Source organism: Pinus tabuliformis, chromosome J (genome assembly GCF_031772625.1).
Source record: "Pinus tabuliformis cultivar Carrire ecotype Pingquan chromosome J, CPIR1, whole genome shotgun sequence".
Lineage (NCBI taxonomy): Eukaryota > Viridiplantae > Streptophyta > Pinopsida > Pinales > Pinaceae > Pinus > Pinus tabuliformis.
Genome location: NC_142295.1, coordinates 1,549,831,815 through 1,549,854,890, shown reverse-complemented (window position 1 = coordinate 1,549,854,890; position 23,076 = coordinate 1,549,831,815). Strand labels below are relative to the sequence as shown.

The following is a 23,076-nucleotide window of genomic DNA, read 5'->3' as shown; positions in this document are numbered from 1 at the left end:
ACAACATCCCCTATGTCGAGTGCATGAGAACCTGTGAATCTCCAAACAAATATCTACTCTTGAGAATCTCCAAACCAATGCCTTCAAATCTTGGATCTCTAACTTTCAAAAGATTGAAGAGTTGCAAAACAAGCAGGTTGTGATAACGGGCTTCTTGAAGAAGATATTTACTAAATCTTCTCACAATGCACATTTGGTTGTGCATTCTGCATATTTGCCCTCTTTTTTGTAAGGCAAATCGCTGATTCTGGAGCTAGTATGCATATAACCAAGTAACAACACCTCCTCTCCGGTTATCAACCACAAACACTGGAGGGAAAGTGGCCATGGGTGATAACATTACTAGTGTTAGGATGTGGTGATGTCAATCATTGACACTGCCAAGTCTACAAATGTTTTTCATGTTCTAGGTGTTGGACCATTGTTGCACGAAACACCCGCCAAGGATCCAAACCAAGGTTCGTGTCCTGTACGGATTGGATCTATAGGGGATTTGCCATCGGATCCCTGGTTTGGAAGGTCGACAAACACGGTTTCTGGAAATTTGGAACTGTGCTGACTTGATCCGTAGTTCCGGATTTCCTAACCGCAGATCCACGGTGGGTTGGGTACAAATCCGTACGGATTCGATACCCGACAGGTGGTTCCGTGGCGGTTGACCCAATTTTTTTTTTTTTATTATTATTATCTAACTTGAGTTGGGTGTGGGTTTAGGTTGAGTTAGGGAAATAATAGACGGGGATAAAGCTCATTTCCCCTCGTCATTTCCTCACTCTTGTATTTTTGGAGAGCTCGAAGAAGAGAGGAGAAGAGAGCTTGGAGAAGAGAGTCTTGAGGAGAGCTTGGAGGAGTGAAGGAGGAGGAGCTAAGAGCAGTGAAGGAGGAGGAACTTGGAGGAGTAAAGAAGGGCTTCCATCTACAAGAGCTAAAGAGGTAAGTGCAAACCCAAACTCCTTCATTTTTCTATCATTGTTGTTTGTATTTTTTCTCCTCTCTCTCCTACTCTTTCCCATTCTTTCTTGTTAAAATTGGCAACTAGGGCCAAACTTCATGTGGGTCCTAGAAGAGGAAGGCTCATGTGGAGGAGGATCAATTGGATCCATGGGTTCTTCTACATCAGGCATTGATTCATCATCTACCCATAGAGACAGCTTCCACAATCGTATGGTTCTTCCTTTCCGCCACACCATTCTGCTCAGGAGTATGTGGTGTAGTAGTCTCCCTCTTAATGCCAGCCTATGACTACCTCGAGGATCTTAACTTTTAGAAGTTATGTGGTAGTGATGTCGGACCAGATTTGGGAAATGCCTCTGAGTTTCAAAAACTCATTCGTGTTGATGTTCTTGGTGAACCTCCGTCCGAACATATGTTTTGCAGTTAGCATTGTGAGCTCATATTTGGTTGAGCCTCACTAGATTGGTGCCAAGAATCTTCTGAGATGTCTTCAGGACACAATCTCTCATGGATTGAGATACACTGTCGAGAATAGGAAACTGCTGAAATTGACGCTGCAACTGCAGAAGTGAAGTTTGACTTGCGTGGACTAGAAGATCTCCTCATCTCAATTGCACTGTAGGTTCATCTGAACCTCCTCTGAAGGCTGCAACTTTTGGTGGTGGAATCAAGTCGATCCAACGAACGGTTTGCGAGATATCGACTACCTTAGTTTGAAGGAAACTATTGAAACTGAAGCTGCAACTGCAAAAGTGAAGTTTGACCTGCGTGGACTAGAAGATCTCCTTATCTGAAATGTGCTGTAGGTTCATCTGAACCTCCTCTGAAGGCTGCAACTTTTGGTGGTGGAATCAAGTCGATCCGACAGACGGTTTGTGAGATATCGACTGCCCTAGTTTGAAGGAAACCACTGAAATTGAAGCTGCAACTGCAAAAGTAAAGTTTGACCTGTGTGGACCAGAAGATCTCCTCATCTGAACTGTGCTATTGGTTCATCTGAATCTCCTCTGAAGGCTGCAACTTTTGGTGGTGGAATCAAGCCGATCTGACGGTCCGTTTGTGAGATATTGATTGCCCTAGTTTTGATGATGAAGCCGCTAATGCTGATGCTGCTGATCTAGGGTTTGCCACTGTTGATATAAATCAAATTTATTGTACTATTTCTCTCTGTTGAGTTATTGAAGATAAAAGAAGATTTGATCAAAGGGTTTCCCCACACATTGTGGGGTTTGTCCTTGGCTAGCCGCCACATCTTGTGTCTCTTGTCTTGGCTTGTTTTCTGTCGATCGTTTAATGTTCTATCTGCACTTTACTTTATGTACATGTGATTGCTAATCTGTGGAATATAATAAGAAAAAGAAGTAAACTGTTATAAGCATAGAACATACCATAACTTAACATGGTATCAGAGCTGAGGTGAAGACAAAGCCCAAGCAAGAGCAAGAGCAATCACAAAGAGAAGATTAGCAAGGCTATCCTAAAAGAATTATGAGGTCCTCAACACTCTTTCCTGCCGAAGACAAGCTCCGTGAGAAAGCTGACTATCACAGATGGAAGATGTCTATCGATCTAACCCTAGAAGATCAAGGAGTGCTGGACCATGTAAGAGGCAATATTGTTGAGCCTCCATCAAATGCATCCGCTGCTGCTTGGAACAAATGGAAAAACGGAGAAGTCAAAACAAAGAAGATCATCCGGGACTCTATCGACAAGCACTTGGTGGCCTACATCTCTGAACTGGACACCTCCAAGGAAATCGACGATAGGCTGGTGAGTATATTTAAAGTTAATGATGCAAATCAAGTTTTGTTTCTTAGAAATAAACTGAAGGAAATCAAGAAGGGTAAAGATGAGAGTATGCAAGCATACTTCTTAAGAATCATCGAGATCAAGAACGATATCCTATCTATGGGGGTGACTATTACTGACAGAGAAATGGCACTCACGATTCTTGGAGGATTACCATCCGAATGGTACGTGTTCAGGACTACTCTTCTGAACAATAATATAATTCCTGGTTTCGAGGAATTAATGGCTAGATGCATTCAAGAAGAAACAAGGGTAGAAGAGCAAGAAATGCCCATGCCTAAAGGTCTTCCTGTTGCCTTTTCTTCTCATGCTAAGAAAAGAAATAATTCCGGGACTAAATCAAAAGGAAAGGCTAGACCTAAGGGTGGAAGAAAAAGACGATGTTACATCTGCAATAAAGCAAGTCACTATGCAAGGGAGTGCCCTGATAGAAAGGACTCACACCGGGATGATGATCAAAATCCCTCTGATGGCAATCAAAGGAATGACAAATTCAATAGCAAAGGTAAGAGCAGAGCTGGGAATCAAGGAAGAGGACAACCATTCAAGAAGGCTAGAAATTCCAGGATGTATTAAATGCACCTGACCTCAAAAAGAACCTAGTGTCCATCTCGGCAATGGAAGACAAAGGCTACAAGGTAACCTTCAGCGATGGCAAGGTACGTATATGGAAAAATAATGTTAAAGATGCCTTTACTCTTGTGTTTCGTGTTGATTCATTAAATTAGGCCGATGGAAGTCCGCTAGGTGTCATGTCTTATGACACATCTCTTCAGTGCGAATTTTGGCATCGGAGGTTTGCCTCCTTCATTATAAAGCTCTACTTGGTGTAAGACAAATGGTGACAGGGATGCCCGAATTCCAAGTAGAGAAAGAAGGTGTATGTCCAGTATATGCCGAAGGAAAGCTCAAAAGGGGACCATTCCCCTCAAGTCAAAGCAAGACCTCCGATATATTACAACCAGTTCACTTAGGCATATCTGAGGCATGGATTGATGTGTTCTCCATGGTGATTGTAGCAGGATTGATGTGTTCTCCTGTGAGGCCTGGATTGATGTGTTCTCCATGGCGAATGTAGCAGGATTGATGTGTTCTCCTGTGAGGCCTGGATTGATGTGTTCTCCATGGCAGCCTGGATTGATGTATTCTCCATGGCGATTATAGCAGGATTGATGTGTTCTCCTGTGAGGACAGGATTGATTAGTTCTCCTGTCGAGGCATCCTACCCATGCAGTCTGGGACTCATGGGAAGTACCTCTCATCTGATCAATGAGCAGGGAAATGAAGTTAGGGACCATAGTAGTACCGATGGATGCATCGTTGTATCTACTGTACTCCCTACGCTAGGATGACCTCCATTGATCTGGGATCAGTGATACTGGTCTGGGACCAGTGGTAGGAGTGGTACATTCTATGACACTAACTTCGGGTTGATTGTTACTGGTCTGGGACTAGTGGTACGCACTCTGAGATTGACTTTGAGTCAGTGGAGAATGTTACTGGTCTGGGACCAGTGGTAGGAGTTGTACTCACTATGATGCTGACTTCGGGTTGGTTGAGACTGGTTTAGGACCAGTGCTACATACTCTAAGACTGACTTTGAGTCAGTATGATACATCCTCGATGATCATTTCTTCTTCTTCATAATTCAGACAAAAGCAGAGCAGAGCATAACAGAGCAGAGTTGTATAGATCAATACAGGGCATAACAAGACAAAGCAGAACAGGCAAAATAGAGCAGAGCAGGGCAAGGGTCAGGCTGTACAGAGTAGTGCATTTGATGGATGAATAGTAGCGACTGACAGACAGATTGCAGATGAAGTTCTCCCTAGTTGAGAGGGAGTGTTAAAATTGGCAACTAGGGCCAAACTTCATGTGGGTCATCTTATTCATGGCTAATGATATGTTCATTAGATTCCTCTCGTGGAGAGGTGTAGGATTGATCTAAAGATCATCCGATTCCGATAAGTATTCATGGAGATATGAATTTATTTTGATTATGGAATTATTATCAAGCCGACCTACAACTCATGTAGGCTCAGAAGCCCAACAGTCGCATCCAGTGTTGTTAAAATCGCGATTTTTTCATCTTGCCAATCAAATCGCGATTTTTATACGAAAAAATCGCCTACTTTTTTTTTTGCCGATTTTTATTGAAAAAATCGCGCTTTTTTCAAAAAAGCGTGATTTTTTCGAAAAAAAGCGCGCTTTTTTCGAAAAAAACGCGATTTTTAACGAAAAAATCGTGGGGGCTCAGGACAGCATAGTTTTATAACTTTTTTTGGGTTTTTTCATGCAATGTTTTTTGAAAGAAACAAATAATTTTTGAGTGGGGTAGCTTAATGATCAAGTCTAGGCCCTAGTATGGATATGCTATTCATGGTAATGTTAAATTCTTAAAGTAAAAGTGACATTCTCCTTAATCTTCATTTTCATCCTTTTACTTAAATTTTTAACATTACCATGAAATGACTCAGGATGTTTGAGAGTGGTTCCAGCCTCATTGGATTTCATATGGAGAAAGTAGAATTTTAGATTTCATTTAAAATCCAGCAGACTTATCAGTTTTTCAGGATTTCAGGATTGGGAGATTGTAATGTTTCCAGGTGACACCACCTGCCCGGGCTACCCCTGCCACCAGTAGAGGACGTGGTCTACCTCCTATAGCTCCTACTTCTAGTTCTTCAACGTCTAGAGCACATCAGACTCCACTGCCATTTCCACCTGCACGGGCACCAGCATCTACATCTAGAGGGAAAGGGAAAGCTGTGGCATTTTCTCGCAAGAGGGGCAGAGGAAATCAATAGGATTAGACTTTCATTTTATTGTATATGACATTATGACATGATGAGATACATTATCATATTTTTTGTTGATATTTTGAGGCTGAGTTGGGACTCAGGAGTCAGGACTTACTATTCAGGACATGATTCAATGTTATGTGTGATTTTAGCGCTAGAAATGATATTAAACATCTTATATGTTAGTTTTTTTATCATATTTATGTGTCAATGTATTTATTTTATGTTGTAGATGGTTTAGATATTAAAAAAATTGAAAAAAAATGAATATTTTTGTGCCAAACGCTTTTTTCCCGCTTTTGCCGATTTTTTCCGCTTTTTTCCCGGCGCCGATTTAATCCCGATCGCGCTTTTAACAACATTGGTCGCATCTATTCAAACATCAACAATTGTGTATAAATAAAGGAGGACTTTTCGTCATTTACACCCACTCATCTCATCACATCTCTCTCTCTCTCTACTGAGCAGAAAAGAGTCTCTTCTCTACTGCGCAGAAAAGGGTCTCTCTCTCACACATGTGAAACCAGAAGCTATTGAAACTGAAGTTGCAATTGCAGATCCAAACTTTGACCTGCGTGGACCAGAATATCTCGTCATCTGAACTGCACTGTAGGTTCATCTGAACCTCCTCTGAAGGCTGCAACTTTTGGTGGTGGAATCAAGTCGATCCGACGAACGGTTTGCGAGATATCAACTACCCTAGTTTGAAGAAAAGTGCTGAAACTGAAGCTGCAACTGCAGAAGTGAAGTTTGACCTGCGTGGACCAGAAGATCTCCTCATCTGAACTGCGATGTAGGTTCATTTGAACCTCCTCTGAAGGCTGCAAATTTTGGTGGTGGAATCAAGTCAATCCGACGGACGGTTTGCGAGATATCGACTACCCTAGTTTGAAGGAAACTGTTGAAACTGAAGTTGCAAATACAGAAGTGAAGTTTGACTTGCGTGGACCAGAAGATCTCCTCATCTGAACTGCGCTGTAGGTTCATTTGAACCTCCTTTGAAGGCTGCAACTTTTGGTGGTGGAATCAAGTCGATCCGACGGACGGTTTACGAGATATCGATTGCCCTAGTTTTGAAGGAAACTGTTGAAACTGAAGCTGCAACTGCAGAAGTGAAGTTTGACCTGCGTGGACCAGAAGATCTCCTCATCTGAATTGCGTTGTAGGTTCATCTGAACCTTCTCTGAAGGCTACAACTTTTGGTGGTGGAATCAAGCCGATTCGACGGTCGGTTTGTGAGATATCGACTGCCCTAGTTTTGATGATGAAGCTGCTAATACTTATGCTGCTGATCTAGGGTTTGCTACTGTTGATATAAATCAGATTTATTGTACTATTTCTCTCTGCTGAATTATTGAAGATAAAAGAAGATTTGATCAAAGGGTTTCCCCACACATTGTGGGGTTTGTCCCTGGCTCGTTGCCACATCTTGTGTCTCTTGTCTTGGCTTGTTTTCTGTCGATCATTTAATGTTCTATCTGCACTTTACTTTATGTACATGTGATTGCTAATCTGTGGAATATAATAAGAAAAAGAAGTAAACTGTTATAAGCATAGAACATACCATAACTTAACATTTCTTCTTGCTCATTTCATTACAGATTGTCTATCTATATTCATATTCCAAAATGGTGTTCTTTTGGCTTCCATGTATCATTCCACTTTTGGTTTTCATGATGGCAAGGGGGAGTAGGAATAGAAGGGAAGAATAACAAGAAGATAGTGGTCCCCATATGAGTGACCCAATGTATGATGAGGAGGAAGGGGATGAAGAGGAAGCTAGAGGGGAAAGCTGCATTGACACCCTTGTGGAATTATGTGACCAAACTTGAAGGGGGAAAAGGTGGTGGAAGCTACAAGTTTTTGTGCCCTCATGGCTGTCATGGAGGAAAACCATATAGTGGTCCATATACTCGTGTGAGGAGGCATCTTTGTGGGGTGTTGGATAGTGATGACAATAAGGGTGCTGTGGGGATAACAATTTGCCCAAAGGTTTCCGCTGAACAAAGAAGAAAATACATCCAAATAGAGGAGCCTGCACGACAAAGAAACAAGAAACAAAAAACTCATTCTGAATCAAGTACAACCTCTAGATTTGGTAGCTCATCTCCTCATGGTACTTTTGCACCTCTGGAAGTAGAAAAACAATAGGTGATTACCTGAATGTTGCTGGGAGGGATAATGTGGATGGAAAGATAGACCAATTTCTTTGTGCTTGCAGTGTACCAGTCAATGTGCTTTGCTCTCCCTATTGGCATGATATGGTTAAGGCCATCAATGAAGCCCCAAAATGATACAAGAGCCCCAACTCTGCGAAAGCTAAAACAGTGTTATTAGAAAGAGAAAAGCAAAGGTTCAAAGAGATTTGGCACATTTTAAAAATGAGTGGGTGGATTGCGGGGTATCCATTGTATCAGATGGGCAACCAAATTTTAGAAACCAACACTTGATAAATGTTCTTGGTGTTTTTGCTAGTGGTGCGGTGTTTATTATGTCATGGCTCCTCCCCCATCAACTTCCCAAAACATTTTAGATCTCATATTGCAATCAATCAAAGATGTTGGTCTTGATAATGTGGTTCAAGTGATCACTGATAATGCAACAATTTGCAAGGCAACAGGAAAAATTATTGAGCGTACTCTCATCCGCACATCTTTTGGTCTGGGTGCTTGGTGCTCACATTGAACCTTTTCATGCATGATACTATGAAGCACAAAGAATGTGGATAGATTAATGAGCTTTACAAGAGAGGGAAGCAACTCATTAAATTTATCACAGGGCATACAAGGGTAAATACTTTTATGGCACTTACTCCAAGTTGCAATTTCTTAAACTTGCAAAAACAAGATTTGCAATTTATTACCTCGACCTTTAGGCTACTAGTGAAGGTGAGATGAGCTTTAATTGATATGATGACCTCTGAATCATGGGGGGACATTAACACTGATAGAGATGGTGCTAATGTAGCCAAGGACACTATCCTTGACAGTTACTTTTGGTCAGAGATCAAATATGTTTTGCAATTCACCAAACCAATTTTTTACATGATCAAGCTTGCAGATTTAGATCAACGAATAATTGGGGACGTGTCTGAGCAAATGGATAGCATGTTGGGGTAGATTAATGCCATTGTTGAGCCTAGAGATACCACCTTGTACAATAATATTCGTGCAGAGGTGGAAAAATGATGGGATATGCTAAACATTCCATTGCATAACTTAGTATATGTTCTGACACCTAAATACTAACATCCATCATGGCTTTCAACACCAGCACCTGGGGGAGGAGCAGGAGAAAACCACACCTAGATCTAGAGGTTCTATTTAGTTATATGAAAGCATTGGATAAATTAGTTTCTGACGAGGAGTCGTCTCCCATGCTACGGAAACATTTGAACAACTATACGCTTAGCACTAGTCCATTTGGGAGCATGCATGCAATTAGAGATCGAGAGAATTTATCTTTTCTTGAGTGGTGGAACATGCATGGAGGTGCTACTCCACTTCTACAAACTTTTGCATTGCGGGTGCTATCACATGTGGTAAACACTTCTTTTGTAGAGAGGTGTTGTAGCTCTTATTCTTTCATCCACAGTGTTAAAAAGAATAGGTTAAGTTTAGACTGGGCAAAGAGCTTGGTATATGTTCACTACAACTTGCGATTCTTGTCCCATTACTGTGATGATGCAAAGACTAATAAAGACCTTAAGGTTTGGGACAAAAATCAAAAGGATCCCAATTTGGAGGACGAAGTCTTGTGATTAGAGCAATTGGAGGATGCACTTATCTAGGATGATGATGATTGAGTTGATATGCCACCCCAATCCGGTCCCTTGGTTCCCATGTTCCATGTTTCAACACCAATAGTAAGGGCTTCATCTTCATCAGTTCCACTGCCACAACTTCCAAAGCTACCATTTTCTTCATTGCCACCACGTGGAGGCTCATGTCCTGTTCGTGGTGGAAGGAGGAGAGTTTAGTAGATATATTCAGAGTTTTCTACTTTTGTCATAGATTAGACTTGTAGTCTTGTTGTGATTTTGAACTTTTTTGTCTTACTCTTCCTAGTTCAGCATGTACTTGAGTCTTGGTGGTAGCCAAGTGGCCTATTTTGTAAACATTATTATTTGAATTTTGGACATGACTCATTTTGACAGTTGCTCACTTGCTAGATAAGTTACTTAAATGTTTGATGATTTTATCTTCTAAATGTTTTAAGTTTTATGATATGCTTAAAAATTTGATGTATGTTTGTAATTGCTAGAATCTAGATGGTTGATGCTTGAATAATCAATCATTGATGTGCAATGCAATCATGGATGCTATATCTATCTTGATTTATGCAAAACTATGCATGTTTTCATGTCTTCTACAACTAATTTGGTATTTGGGATGTTTTTTTGAATATAAATTCAAATATATATATATATATATATCTCTACCACACACACACACACACACACACACACACACACACATATATATATATAGAGAGAGAGAGAGAGAGAGAGAGGCTTTCGAGACACTTCGCTTCCTAGATTTTTGGGAAATGACGCTTCCGTGTCCCTGCTTCCAAAAAATGTCCTCGCTTCGTGCAACATTGTGTTGGACCAATCAGAGCTATAGGGGAGTTGTATTAAAAATGTAACTAGTTTTGATCTTCATAATTGTATTTGTCTCATGACACAATATAATTATTATTGTACTTATGAAAAATAAATTTTATTGTAAAAGAAATTGACTTATTAAAGCATGGGTTTCATGCTTGGGTCAATGGTCAATAGGTCAAGCACCCATTGTGTGCTCTAGGTCTATGTTTTGAGTCAAAAGTCAAAGTCATGATGTGAAGTTCCTTGGAGGGCTCATGTATCAAAGCAAACAAATGTATTTTCTGTAATAAAAGATCTAGAAATCTCCAAAAGGATCGGGTCGGTCGTCCCATGAAGTCAGCCTAGAAGAGGCATGTACACCCACTCAAAAGGCTATATAAAGAGGAGGATTCAACCTCCTTTGGATACACTTGAGCAATAAAATCTTCTTGAGTACATCTGAGGCAGATAAGTAGTGCGAAAAGGAACAAAAGACAATATGAAGAAGGGTTGCTTTGTTTGTAATAGTTGGATGTTTTTTTCTCTTGGAAGAGGAGAAAAAGACAATGAAGAGGAAATACTTTCTTTGTTCTTGATTGTTGGATGAATTTTCTCAGAAGGCTATGAAGAAGAAATATTTGTCTCTGTTCTTGAGTAGTTGGATGAATTTTCTCTTGACATTCGAATTTCTATGGAAAGCTAGGGTTTCCACATGTTTGAAATTATGCAGGAAGAAGCAGTAGATCTTGTCTCTTGTTTGGGTGGCTGGCCTGATCCTTTAGTGAGTGGTCTTATGTCTTGGCCTTGGAAGTCTTCATTGAAAGAAATTATATAAGTAGTTCTCTGGGTTTCCCCTTTAGAGGAGTTTTGCCCTGGCTTGGAGTCTATCTTTGGTGTCTTGTGATCTTCTTGTTTGACATTTATCTTGATGATGAAAAGAACATAATAATAATAGTAATGGAATAATAATATATCACAAGTAAATGTCAATAAAAAGAGAAATATTGTATTAATCCAACCCTAATGGAAGCCCTAAATTTCTCAACATGGTATCAGAGCTAAGTTCGTTTGCATAAGGGAAGAAAGGAGGTCACTAAATCCAAATGAAGTTAAATCACTAAGATCAAGCTCCTAGAAGAAAGGAGAACAAATTCTAGGTGCTCAAATTTGCCCTATTCACTGTGACTAAACCAAAAAAGTGCAAAGTTTTTCAAAGAGCCTAGTTGCTCTATTCACAAAGGACCGAGAAGCTAGTCCTCTAGCACAAGGAAGGCCGAATGTCTTGGTAAAAAGAGCGTAGTTCTAGAATAAGGTCTATTGAAAAGGTCCGAATTCACTGCATCCAAATCTACGAACTCTGGGCATATTTGTGAGTAACCGAATCCTATATATATATATATAAGTCTTGGGGCTATGTTATTTTACCACAGATTTTCGGCTTCTATACCATAGTACAAAATTTAGCTCAAACTAGAGGAGGCCTCAACTCCCTCTTTCCAGGATGGTTGTAGCTTCATATTAGGTCTTTTAATTAGGCCTATAAAGGCTTTACCAACTCGGATTGGCTTGCTTCTTTTTCTGGTTGAGAAGATTGATTCAAGCTCACAAGGTTTAGGTCACCATGAAGCTTATCTAGTGAGACATAGAACCGACCTATGAAGCTTCATCTGCGATATATATTTCAGTGGTCACCATAATTAAAGGAGGAAGATGCAGTCCTGATATAGTATGTTTACGTGTGATACAATCTTGAACAAGTAAAATTGATTTTTGAAGATTGTCCATAGGAGTATATATCAAACACTTTTGCATTATTCTGAGCAACGCCTAGGTCTAGATAGTGTAACAAGAAACATCCTCAGTGATACGAGCTTGAACAAGTAAAATTGATTTTTGAAGATTGTCTGTAGGAGTATATAAAAAACACTTTTGCATTATTCTGAGCAACTCCGAGGTCTGGATAGTGTAATAAGAAACATCCTCAGTAATTATCTAAGGCATACATTGAAGGCTTGTAGAAGTCTCTTCTCCTTCAAAAGTTCCTTAAGAAGCAAGCATCATTGGAAATCTCAAGAAAGGCAAAATAATCATCTTTTGAAAGGTCATCTACAAGGAAGAAGCTACATGTATCTAACAATGGAAGATATTGCGTAAAGAAAGCAAAATGGTCATCCTTTAAGGGTTTCTAGTCTACAAAAGGAAACTACAAGCATTAAAAAATTGTGATCTTGTAATAGTAAGAGGATCTTTGAGTGTTGAGAAGGAATAGTCTCCTTGAAAGGGTATCAAACCTTTAACTTAAATTGAAGAAAATCCATGAAAAGGAATAGTCTCCCTAGAAGCAGTAATAAAAGATCACCTCGAAACACTGAAGCTATCACTCATAAAAGACAAGGTTTCGAAGGAAGCAAGCTAAGCATTCAAAAGGAATGTCTGTGAACTGTAAGATGGAAAGTCTTAACCAGAGGATAGAGTACATTATGCAACATAGAAGTTAATTTAGACCTTAAAGGAAGTTTCAATAAGAAGATCATGGCATCTGGTAGAAACCTCTATGATCATGAAGTACAAAGGTACGTAATCATGAGGGATGTATATTATATTCATTTAAGGTTCAAACAAGAGATGTCTTAGGGTTTAGTTGCTCATATGGATCTAGTATTTGTAATTGTCATTATATTAAAGGTTGATATCTAGGATTGAAAAACCCTATGTAAACCCTAGTCATATGGGAACCCTGACCCTAACTTACTTGTTCCCTATAGAAACCCTATTTCTTGATTTCTAGGGCTTGTGTGTAATTTAGGCTATATGATAAACTATAGTATGGATGGATGTGACTATTTAACAAGCTAAGATTTGTATTTGAAAACCCTAGGAGTCCATCCTCTTAGATTCCATGGAAAACCTAGAATGGATGATGGATATCATGCTTTTACTATTACATCTATTTGCTTGGTTGTGTTTGTTAATAAGTATTGCAAGAACATCATGAATAAATCAAAGGAAAAATGGCTTAGGAAAGCAAATCTTGTGGTTTGGTGAGCATGATAGAAGGAGGGAGAGGGAAGGATCCTGAGAATGGTAACTTGGTAAACGAGTTTGACCATTGGGTACTCTGTTGCGTATAATAAGATTCATCTAAAGAAGGGTCACATGGATACCTGATTGAGAAGGTCGTCATTATGAGCTGTTTGATGAAAGGAAAGATTTGGCACAACATACTAAGAAAGTCCACTATAAATCTGTAGCAGAAGTTCATGCAACAACTGGTTGGTAAGGGTCATTCAAGAATCCTCCATTAGATGAATTCATGGAAAAATTTCCTCGCTTGGTAGAAGGACCATGATAATATTGGAGACATTCTTTACTCTTTGTTTTGGGGGGGGGGCAAGCTTCCTAGAAGTTTGCTAATACAGTTGTAGCATGATAAAGTTTGAAGAAAAGATGACCAGCTGAAGTAAGAGGTATGAATGTTTTTGAAATTCTTCTTTGATTTAGTTAACTTATGTTTTCAGTATGCAGGAAGAGCAGGATACATAAATATGCCTGGTTGCATTAGCATGTTTTGAATTTGTTTGGGCTCTTCCAGTTGAAGACATGTTGGTAGTAATCAACATCCGATATGATATGAAAGATTGCCGACTTCAGAGGGAGCTACAAAATCCCTGACAAGATGACCTGATGTGAGGATGACTCTTCCTGATGATTGAATAAGGATATTGATGAAGACAAGGCATGACATGTTGAAAAGAAGCTATTATAATCCGATGACTCTGATGGTTCGATATAGTTCTGCTACCAAAAGAAGATGCTTTGCAGGAAGATTTAGTGACAAACAAATATGATATGATTGAGATTCAATTGCAGAAATTGAGTAGATGACTTTGGCAGTCTAAGTCCAAAATATATATATCATTGACAAGAAAGGTTGCTTGCAGATGGTTCGATGAACATGTCTTGGTAGATCACTTTTGCGATGCTCAGAGAAGGTTATGTTCAAGCTCCATAGTGATTGGTTTGTGAATATGTAGCAGGTAAAGATTGATGATATGGAAAGTGATGGCTTGTCCCTATGAGAAGTTGTGAAAGAAGATGGCTCCATGATGTGCATAGAAGTTGATGATGCAGAAAAAGGAGGCCTACAAGCAGTTGATAGTACCATGATCTCCATGGAAGAATAGACAACTGATATTGGAAGCAAGTCCCTAGTTGAGAGGGAGCTTGGATATATTCCTTTCATGTGTAAAGGAATGAGTAGATCCTCCCTGGTTGAGAGGGAGAGATAGACACATCATTCTTGTCTTCACATTATGAAGAAAGAATGGAGGATTGGGTAAGCATCTGAGATCGATACTTCTTGGGGATAGAAGTAGTCTCGGGAGCCGATACTCTTTGAGGATCAGGTAGGGCATCCATAAGCAAGAATAGTCGAAGAGGAGATTCCTTGAGGATGTGCAATTCTAGGAGGGGAATGGTCCTGAAGGGACATACCTTGTGAACGCCCGAATGGGGTATGTGCCTTGACAGATAATGATGAGGTGTCTATAACTCATTGTCTCCCCAACATTAGGCTCTAATCTAGTGGAGAAATAGAGCTATTAGTCAAGGTCTTGCTATATTACGATGCTAGTTGATATGATGATGCTATGAGATAAGCTGAAATGATAGCTTATGAGATGGCTTACCAATCCGGCTCTTCTTATGAGAACTTTCCAATGTGAGTAATAACCTTGTACCGGTTGGTCAAGTATGAATACCTTCCTAGTTAAGAGGGAGTGTTGAAGAATGTGACTAGTTTTGGTCTTCATAATTGTATTTGTCTCATGACATAATGTAATTGTTATTGTACTTAAGAAAAAGAAATTTTATTGTAAAAGAATTTGACATATTAAAGCATGTGTTTCATGCTTGGTTCAATGCTCAATAGGTCAAGAACCCATTGTGTGCTCTAGGTCTATGCCTTGAGTCAAAATTCAAAGTCGTGATGTTAAGTCCCTTGGAGGGTGTTGAAAAATGCAACAAGAAATTCTCAATTTGATTTTGCCTTGATTAAATTGAGAAAATTCGAATTTCCACATCAACAGACAACTTAGATGATGTTAACTTGTGTGACATGCTTGTGTCACCCAGTTTACTCAGTGAATTCGGGTTGGAGGAGTTAGAGTTCAATTCAACATATGTGATTTCTAATTTGTAGCAATCAAGGTCAGTTATCTCAGGTTGTTTTCAGTTAAACTAGTTCCAACTGTTGGAGGAACTAGTGAAAGGTCAGTTAAGTAGTGGGACTTTAGTCAAACTCAATGGTCATCCAGTTAACTGATCAATCATCCCAAAATAGCTAGTGCATGCAGAGAATTCGAGTTACCCAGTTGAGGTGGAGATTCCAAGGCAGTGTAACATCAGTTGTAGACTAGTCTTGAGTGTACAAGTGTTGCATGTAGTCAGATGATCAACCTAAGGAATTGCGCAATTCAATTAGAGGAATTTCCTAAATAATAGGGGCCTAATTCCTCAAGGCAAACGCAAGGAAATAAGAGCTCAAGCCAAGGCAAAATTTGACTAAGTCTAGGTTAGAGGCCTTCAATGAACAAAGAGATAGGTTATGCACTTGCAAGGTGTGCTCAATTGAGCAAAGCAATTGTAATACATCTCTATTCATTTGATTAAAGCAAGCAAGCATTGGGGTTTTTAGCATACTGCTTTCCCCAGATAAAAAATACTTGTTGCATGTGTGTTATTTTTTCTTGCATGTCTGAGATTTTTGTTCTAAATTGTGAAATAATGTTTGCAGAGCAGTAGAGTAGGTTTGTGTCTTGTGATTTTGATTAAAACTTCATAAGCAGTTCCAAATCTACAACCTAATTTCTACAGAGGGATCGTGTATCAAAGCAAACAAATGTATTTTATGTAATAAAAGGTCTAGAAATCTCCAAAAGGATTAAGTCGTCCAACCCATGAAGTCAACCTAGAAGAGGTATGTACACCCACTCAAAAGGCTATATAAAGAGGAGGATTCGACCTCCTTTGGATACACTTGAGCAATAAAATCTTCTTGAGTACAACTGAGCCAGATAAAGAGTGTGAAAAGGAGTAGAAGATAGGAAAGAAGGGTTTCTCTATTCGTAATAGTTGGACGATTTTTTCTCTTAGAAGAGTAGCATAAGACAATGAAGAAGAAAGGCTTTCTCTGTTCTTGATTGTTGGACGAATTTTCTCAGATGGCTGTGAAGAAGAAATATTTTTCTTTGTTCTTGAATAGTTGGACGAATTTTCTCTTGACATTCGAATTTTTGTGGAAAGCTAGGGTTTCCACAGGTTTGAAATTATGTAGGAAGAAGCAGCAAATCTTGTCTCTTGTTTGGGTGGCCGGCTTGATCCTTTAGTGAGTGGTCTTATGTCTTGGTCTTGAAGTCTTCATTGAAAGAAATTCTGTAAGGAGTTCTCTGGGTTTTCCCCTTTGGAGGTTTTGCCTTGGCTTGGAGCCTATCTTTGGTGTCTCGTGATCTTCATGTTTGACATTTATCTTGATGATGAAAATAACTTAATAATAATAGTAATGGAATAATAACATATCACAATAAATGTCAATATAAAGAGAAATCTTGTAATAATCCAACCCTAATGGAAACCCTAGATTTGTCAACAAGTGCGCCCCCCCCAATCCGCTCTCGAAGCGCACTCTTGCAAAACAAAAAATTGCTCCCTGGCTTTGTTCACAATTTTTTTTCAAAGAAACAGGATTTTTTGAGTGGGGAAGCATAATATTCAAGCCCGTGGCCCTAGTATTGATATGCAATTCATGGTAATGTTAAATTCTTAAAGTAAAAGTGATCCTTTTACTTAAATTTTTAACATTACCATGAAATGACTTAGGATGTTTTAGAGTGGTTCCGGCCTCATTGGATTTCATATGGAGAAAGTAGAATTTTAGATCTCACTCAAAATCCAACAAACTTGTTAGGTTTTGAAGATTTCATGATTAGGGGGATTGCAATGTTTTCATTGAATCTTGTCATTTACTAGGGTATCGAACTTAGTGACATTGGTTGTCAAACTCCTCTATCATGACCCTACCAAAAATGTACCCGTCGCTCAAACAAAATCATGACTTAACATGCTAAGTGATATTAATGACAAAGGTGCCAAGATAGACAATGATTTTGATGATGTGTAGGTATTTGTTGTAGCATGAATTTTTTGGATGTTAGAGGCCATCTAGAGCCTATTTGTTGATGTATTTTTGGTTTGGAGATGGATTGCACTCGATGCTAGTTTGGTTATGTGCACCCTTACATGCTATATAAATGAGAACTTGTAATTTGTGGACCTGTGGTTGATGAATATTATAACTACTAGATGAATGACTTTATATGGTTTAATCCATGTTTTTATGTTTTTTATCAATAATTCATCATTATACATGCTTTTGTTGACATATATGCATCAAAATATATAAAAATATATATTATATAAAATTTTATCCCAAAATCGCTCCCAACCCGGAGCTTTTGAAAATGTCGCTGCCCGCTCCCGCTTTCCGCTCCCAAGCAGCCATGGGACCAATTCTTCTTTCTAACATAACAGACACCAACAAGAGGTGGATTTTTGTATAAATCGATGGGTTGTAAAGGACGTGAAAGTTGGTTTTGTTGCCTTAGGATATTGTGATGAAATCATGGGGAAGACAGCTTCCTTGGAATGGAAAAGATTTGTGGATTTGTTTCCATGGTAGTTGATGCTGATGACACAAACATGCTATGGCATCAATGTCTGGGACACACAAAATTTTGGTTTCTTGTGACATATAAGTTGTTTGCACATTGTGGATGTCCTTCAATAGATTGAACCACCTAGTGGTGTATGTGAAATGTGTGTGTTGGGTAAACATCATCAAGAATCCTTAAGGACAAATAGTGGTGAGCTTCTCAGCCTTTTGAGTTGGTTCAGAGTGATATTTGTGGGCCTATGGTGACCTGTCCTCTTGACGAACTAAGTACTTCATCATCTTCATTGCTGATTTTTCCTGCTTCCCTTGGGTATACACCATTCATCCAAGGATGAAAGTTTTTGGGAACTTGCATAAGCTTTATTGGATCCCTCAATGATGGGTTGAGTGTCCATTTAAAATGTTGGGATGTTTCTAAACTTAACAAAATTCAAATCCAAAATTTGCACTGGTATAAATTTAAAGAATTTAAATCATTAGTGGAATGTCAAAGCAATAAAAATAGTAAGCATATCAAGAATAGTGGCATAGGAGAATATATTGGCAATGATCATGGCATCTCTTGGTGGAGGACAATTCCCTACATATCAGAATGAAGTAGCTGAATGGAAGACTATAACTATTTTTTCATCAAGAAATATAGCCCCTTAGTTGCCTGTGTATTTAGGCTCCAAGTCAAGATGTTGGTGCCATTGATGAAAATATTGATGTCAACAAAGATCACCAAGGAAAATTATTTAAAACATGGGAACAAAAAATAAAAAAGGGATAGAGAGAACCAAAAATTCCATGGAAAGCCCTCTCAAAAACTCAAAAAAATAAAAGATGCTGTTAGCAAAAAAATTTCTTTTATGGTCAAAGCTTCCAACAATGTGGGTCTCAATGGTAAACCCTAGGATGGCCTTGTTGAGCCCATTACTTGGGCAAAACGAACCCTATTATTTTTTATTGTGCATTTTTTCTCTTATGTTTCCATGATTAGTACACAAGGAGACAAAAATGAGTTTTCAAAGGAGATGTTTTATTAGAGGCCAGTTTGTAGTGTTCAACAAAAGCATTAAAAGACAAAAACTTCACTGCTGAAAGGTTTACTAATAAGATGGGAACATATTTTTAATTGAGGCAACAATAACTATTAACAACTAGTGACAAATGTTTTCCCTAGCGGGCCAAGGAAAAAGAATGAATATCCTGGTTTCTATATTTTGGGTACTTTCTAATTTTGCCATTTCAAGCAATCCTTTGACCCTGTTGAGTTTGGTAATATCATTATTCAACAAATCTGATTATTTTATGTTTTATCATTATGCTTTACAATTTTAGATAAATTTTGGTTTTGTATGTGATGCTGCAGCTTGTTCCATTGTGCATTGGTTTTACCTCGTTACTTTGCAACTTAAGTTTGAAGATATGCCCTTTGGGCATATAAGACATATAGGTGAACATGAGGATGATCAAACGACCTATTAAACACCATTTTCCATGCAAGTTCGAGTGTTAAATCCATCATTGTCATGAGCACATCTTTTGGTTCCAGTGTTCAAGATTTGGTTGAATTCTATTTTTAAAGATTTTTAGAGTAACAAGTGGGACACTGTATTCAATGCAAACAACTTCAAATCTTAGTTCCAGTTTTAGCAAGTACATAATGCTTGCATGTTACTTGCAACTCTTGGAGCATGAATGGGAGACTACAGACTTCAAATGAGTACTTTCTGATTTTGAGATCTGTGACTGCGAGAAAGTTTCTATTCTTGGAAACTTGCTATTTTTAGCATATGATTGCAGTTTTGAGTATCCATTTGGTGTTTGTTTCAAACAATATTCTTCCATTTCAAAGTTTCACTCCTTGTAAATGTGCAACAGAACACTTCAGATCTATGACAAAAACTTGTGGATCTGTGAGTAAAATACATAAACTCAGTGAAGCATATTATTCATTGTGTTCATATGTTGGACTGGTGTGTTAAATCCAATGAGCATGGAGGCAAAGAAGTAAAAAACAAAATTGATTGGGCAGGTGATACGCCTGAGGCCAGTCAATTCAAAAAGTTCAACATCAAACCATTATAATCATCCATAACAAAAAATCAGTCGAAAGAAGAGTATCACCTTTATTTCATAGCTATAGATACAAATTCTTAAGATATCAGATTCATGCCATAAGAACTCACGAGGGACAAACTATTATGTCTCAAGTGCTTCACTCTCACAATGCTTTGGGGACACAGTGATATGAACCCATGAAAGCAGCTCCCAATATTAAATCACAAACTTGCTAAATAATCTGACATGAAAGGACTCAAAAGAGGGTAAAGGGATGGAAAAATGAAGAATATGTAAATACTAATATGTGCGTGTCTGTGTATATGTACATTGTAGCTATTGTGTTATATCCTATCGTGGGAAATTATTTATTTTTAGTGTTCCAATCAAGAGCCAAACTAATTTGACTATGCTAATGGCTTTTTAACTATTATAGCATGCAGATAATGTGGAATCGAAAGCTTTGCTCTATATCCTTCTTTTCTGATACTTTGTTATGTTTTAGCATGTGCGTCTTTTCTTTTTATCCACATTATGATTATTTTCTGGGTTTATTTTCAGGAAGATGTAGCCAAAGAAATTGCAGAAGCACTTGCAAGCTTTATATCTTCCTTTCCCCCTACTGCCAGGACTGTTATGGAAGAGGCTTTGCCAGAGCATATACAGAAAATGTTTGATGAGGTCGGTGGTGACCATCATCACAGTCATTCCGATTTACATAACCATATTCACACCCATCAACATGGTCATGATCATGGAGACCATGGGCACAGTCATGGTGCTGCATATATGGATGGATATGGTCTTGGACATGGTGGCTGGCACTAAATACTCTTGGCTAAGATATTTTTTGAGGCTGATGTGTTGCATACCATAGCCGCGCGTAGTTGTTTTAAGTGTGCTCACATAGGGCTAAAGTGGACATATCCGGTGCATTGACCACCACCATTCTCCCATCTTATGCAAAATTAGCCTCCATAGGGTGTTTATAGTAAGTTACACTGTTACGCTGTCAATGTACAGAAGGAGATGGTGCTATATACATGTTAGTTATTTTAATGAGACTTATACATCGTAACGGGTTGAGTTAGCAATTTAAAATCTGCACATTTAACGATACTCAACAATTTGAAATCTTGTGAAGTCATTTAACCAAGTCCTCAATAGAATTTTTGTGTAATTTAGTGAGGTTGCAACACCCGATTGTAAAAACCATCTGAATGGTGCATGGCAGTTAATTTTGAGGCAAATACTAGTGTGCCTTTTTAGAGTCTAGACATAGTTTCTTTGTGTTTGTCTAGTTATAGTGGATTGTGTATTTGATACGGTTAATTTCTTTGTGTTTGACCACCACCATTCTCCCATCTTATGCAAAATTAGCCTCCATAGGGTGTTTATAGTAAGTTACACTGTTACGCTGTCAATGTACAGAAGGAGATGGTGCTATATACATGTTAGTTATTTTAATGAGACTTATACATCATAACGGGTTGAGTTAGCAATTTAAAATCTGCACATTTAACGATACTCAACAATTTGAAATCTTGTGAAGTCATTTAACCAAGTCCTCAATAGAATTTTTGTGTAATTTAGTGAGGTTGCAACACCCGATTGTAAAAACCATCTGAATGGTGCATGGCGGTTAATTTTGAGGCAAATACTAGTGTGCTTTTTTAGACACAGTTTCTTTGTGTTTGTCTAGTTATAGTGGATTGTGTATTTGATACGGTTAATTTCTTTGTTTGTCTAGTTATAGTGGATTGTGTATTTGATACAGTTCAGACATTTGGAAGTAATCATTAATGTTATTGAACAAGATTCCATCAAAATTTTTAGATAGGATTCCAGGTCCAATGATGTAGCACGGCTGGCAAGCTACGAGAAATTATCCTTAAATTTATTTGAATATTGTTAGTCATGATGAATTAGTTTCACTGAAGAACAAGATTCTTGCTGGTAATACAAACTTCAATACTTTTCCTTGCAGAGGTTGCTTGTACTCTCTACATTGTTGGTTTATTATTTCGACGAACATGCAACTGTTTTGTAAAACGTTCTTGGTTTTTAGGGATGCCAACTATTTTAAATATACAAATTAATCTAGATGCTTCAACCCAATGAACAAAGTGATAGCATTGATAAGTATAGGACGCCAGTGCAGGCAGAACAGACACCAGTTGGTCCATAGTTACATTTTGATTGCATCACAAATTAGTCTTAAGCCGCATCGGCAACAGTATTGTTGAATTGGATTTAAAGCAATCTTTGCAACAATTGCAGTTATGTTAGCATGTACCCTTTTGAATGGATGAAAATTGCACCCCTTTTAGTAATTTAAGCAGGGCTGGGGTAGAATCCCCCACACCCCCCACTTCTCGAATCCGCTCCCGAAGTGTGCTCCGAGTAGGAGCGCATTGGGAGCAACCTCGGGATCGTGCTTCCAAAATTCGCTCTCGCGCTCCGTAAAACAATTGTGCTCCCTACCACTTCGGGAGCGATAGAGGGAGCTGTTGAAGATTAGAAACAATAATTTTTGAGTGGGGCAGCCTAATATTTAAGCCTATGGCCCTTAGTATTGATATGCAATTCGTGGTAAAAGTGACATTCTCCTTTATCTTTCATTTTCATCTTTTTACTTAAATTTTTAACATTAGCATGAAATGATTCAAGATGTTTGAGAGTAGTTCCGACCTCATTGAATTTCATATGGAGAAAGTAGAATTTTAGGTCTCACTCAAAATCCAACAGACTTGTCAGTTTTTCAGGATTTCAGGATTGGGGGGATTGCAATGTTTCCATTGGAATTTGTTATGTACTAGGGTATGGAGCTTGTATTTAATCAAGAGCACCAAGCCCTCTATGTACCTTGATGTTAGTGACATTGGTTTTTGAACTCCTCTATCATGACCATACTAAAAATTGTACCCATTACTCAAACAAAATCTTGACTTGACATACTATGTTTTTTCTATCTTATGTTAATGCTTAGAGGGTGATATTAATGACAAAGATCCCAAGATAGGCAATGATTTTGATGATATGTAGGTATTTGTTGTAACATGATTTTTTTGGATGCTAGAGGCCATCTAGAGCCTATTTGTTGATGTATTTTCGGTTTGGAGATGGATCGCGCTCGATGCTATTTTGGT

General features: G+C 38.5%; 1 protein-coding gene across 1 annotated transcript in view; it reads left to right on the top strand.

Moving 5' to 3' along the window:
- AXR4 (alpha/beta-Hydrolases superfamily protein) overlaps nucleotides 1-21,405 on the top strand; it is an 81,212-nt gene extending 59,807 nt beyond the window's left edge. The window contains exon 2 of the mRNA XM_089379746.1: nucleotides 20,489-21,405. Coding sequence (XP_089235872.1) covers nucleotides 20,489-20,755 — 267 coding nt within the window. The 3' untranslated portion in view covers nucleotides 20,756-21,405. The remainder of the gene's footprint in view (nucleotides 1-20,488) is intronic.
- The last annotated feature ends 1,671 nt before the right edge of the window (nucleotides 21,406-23,076 follow it).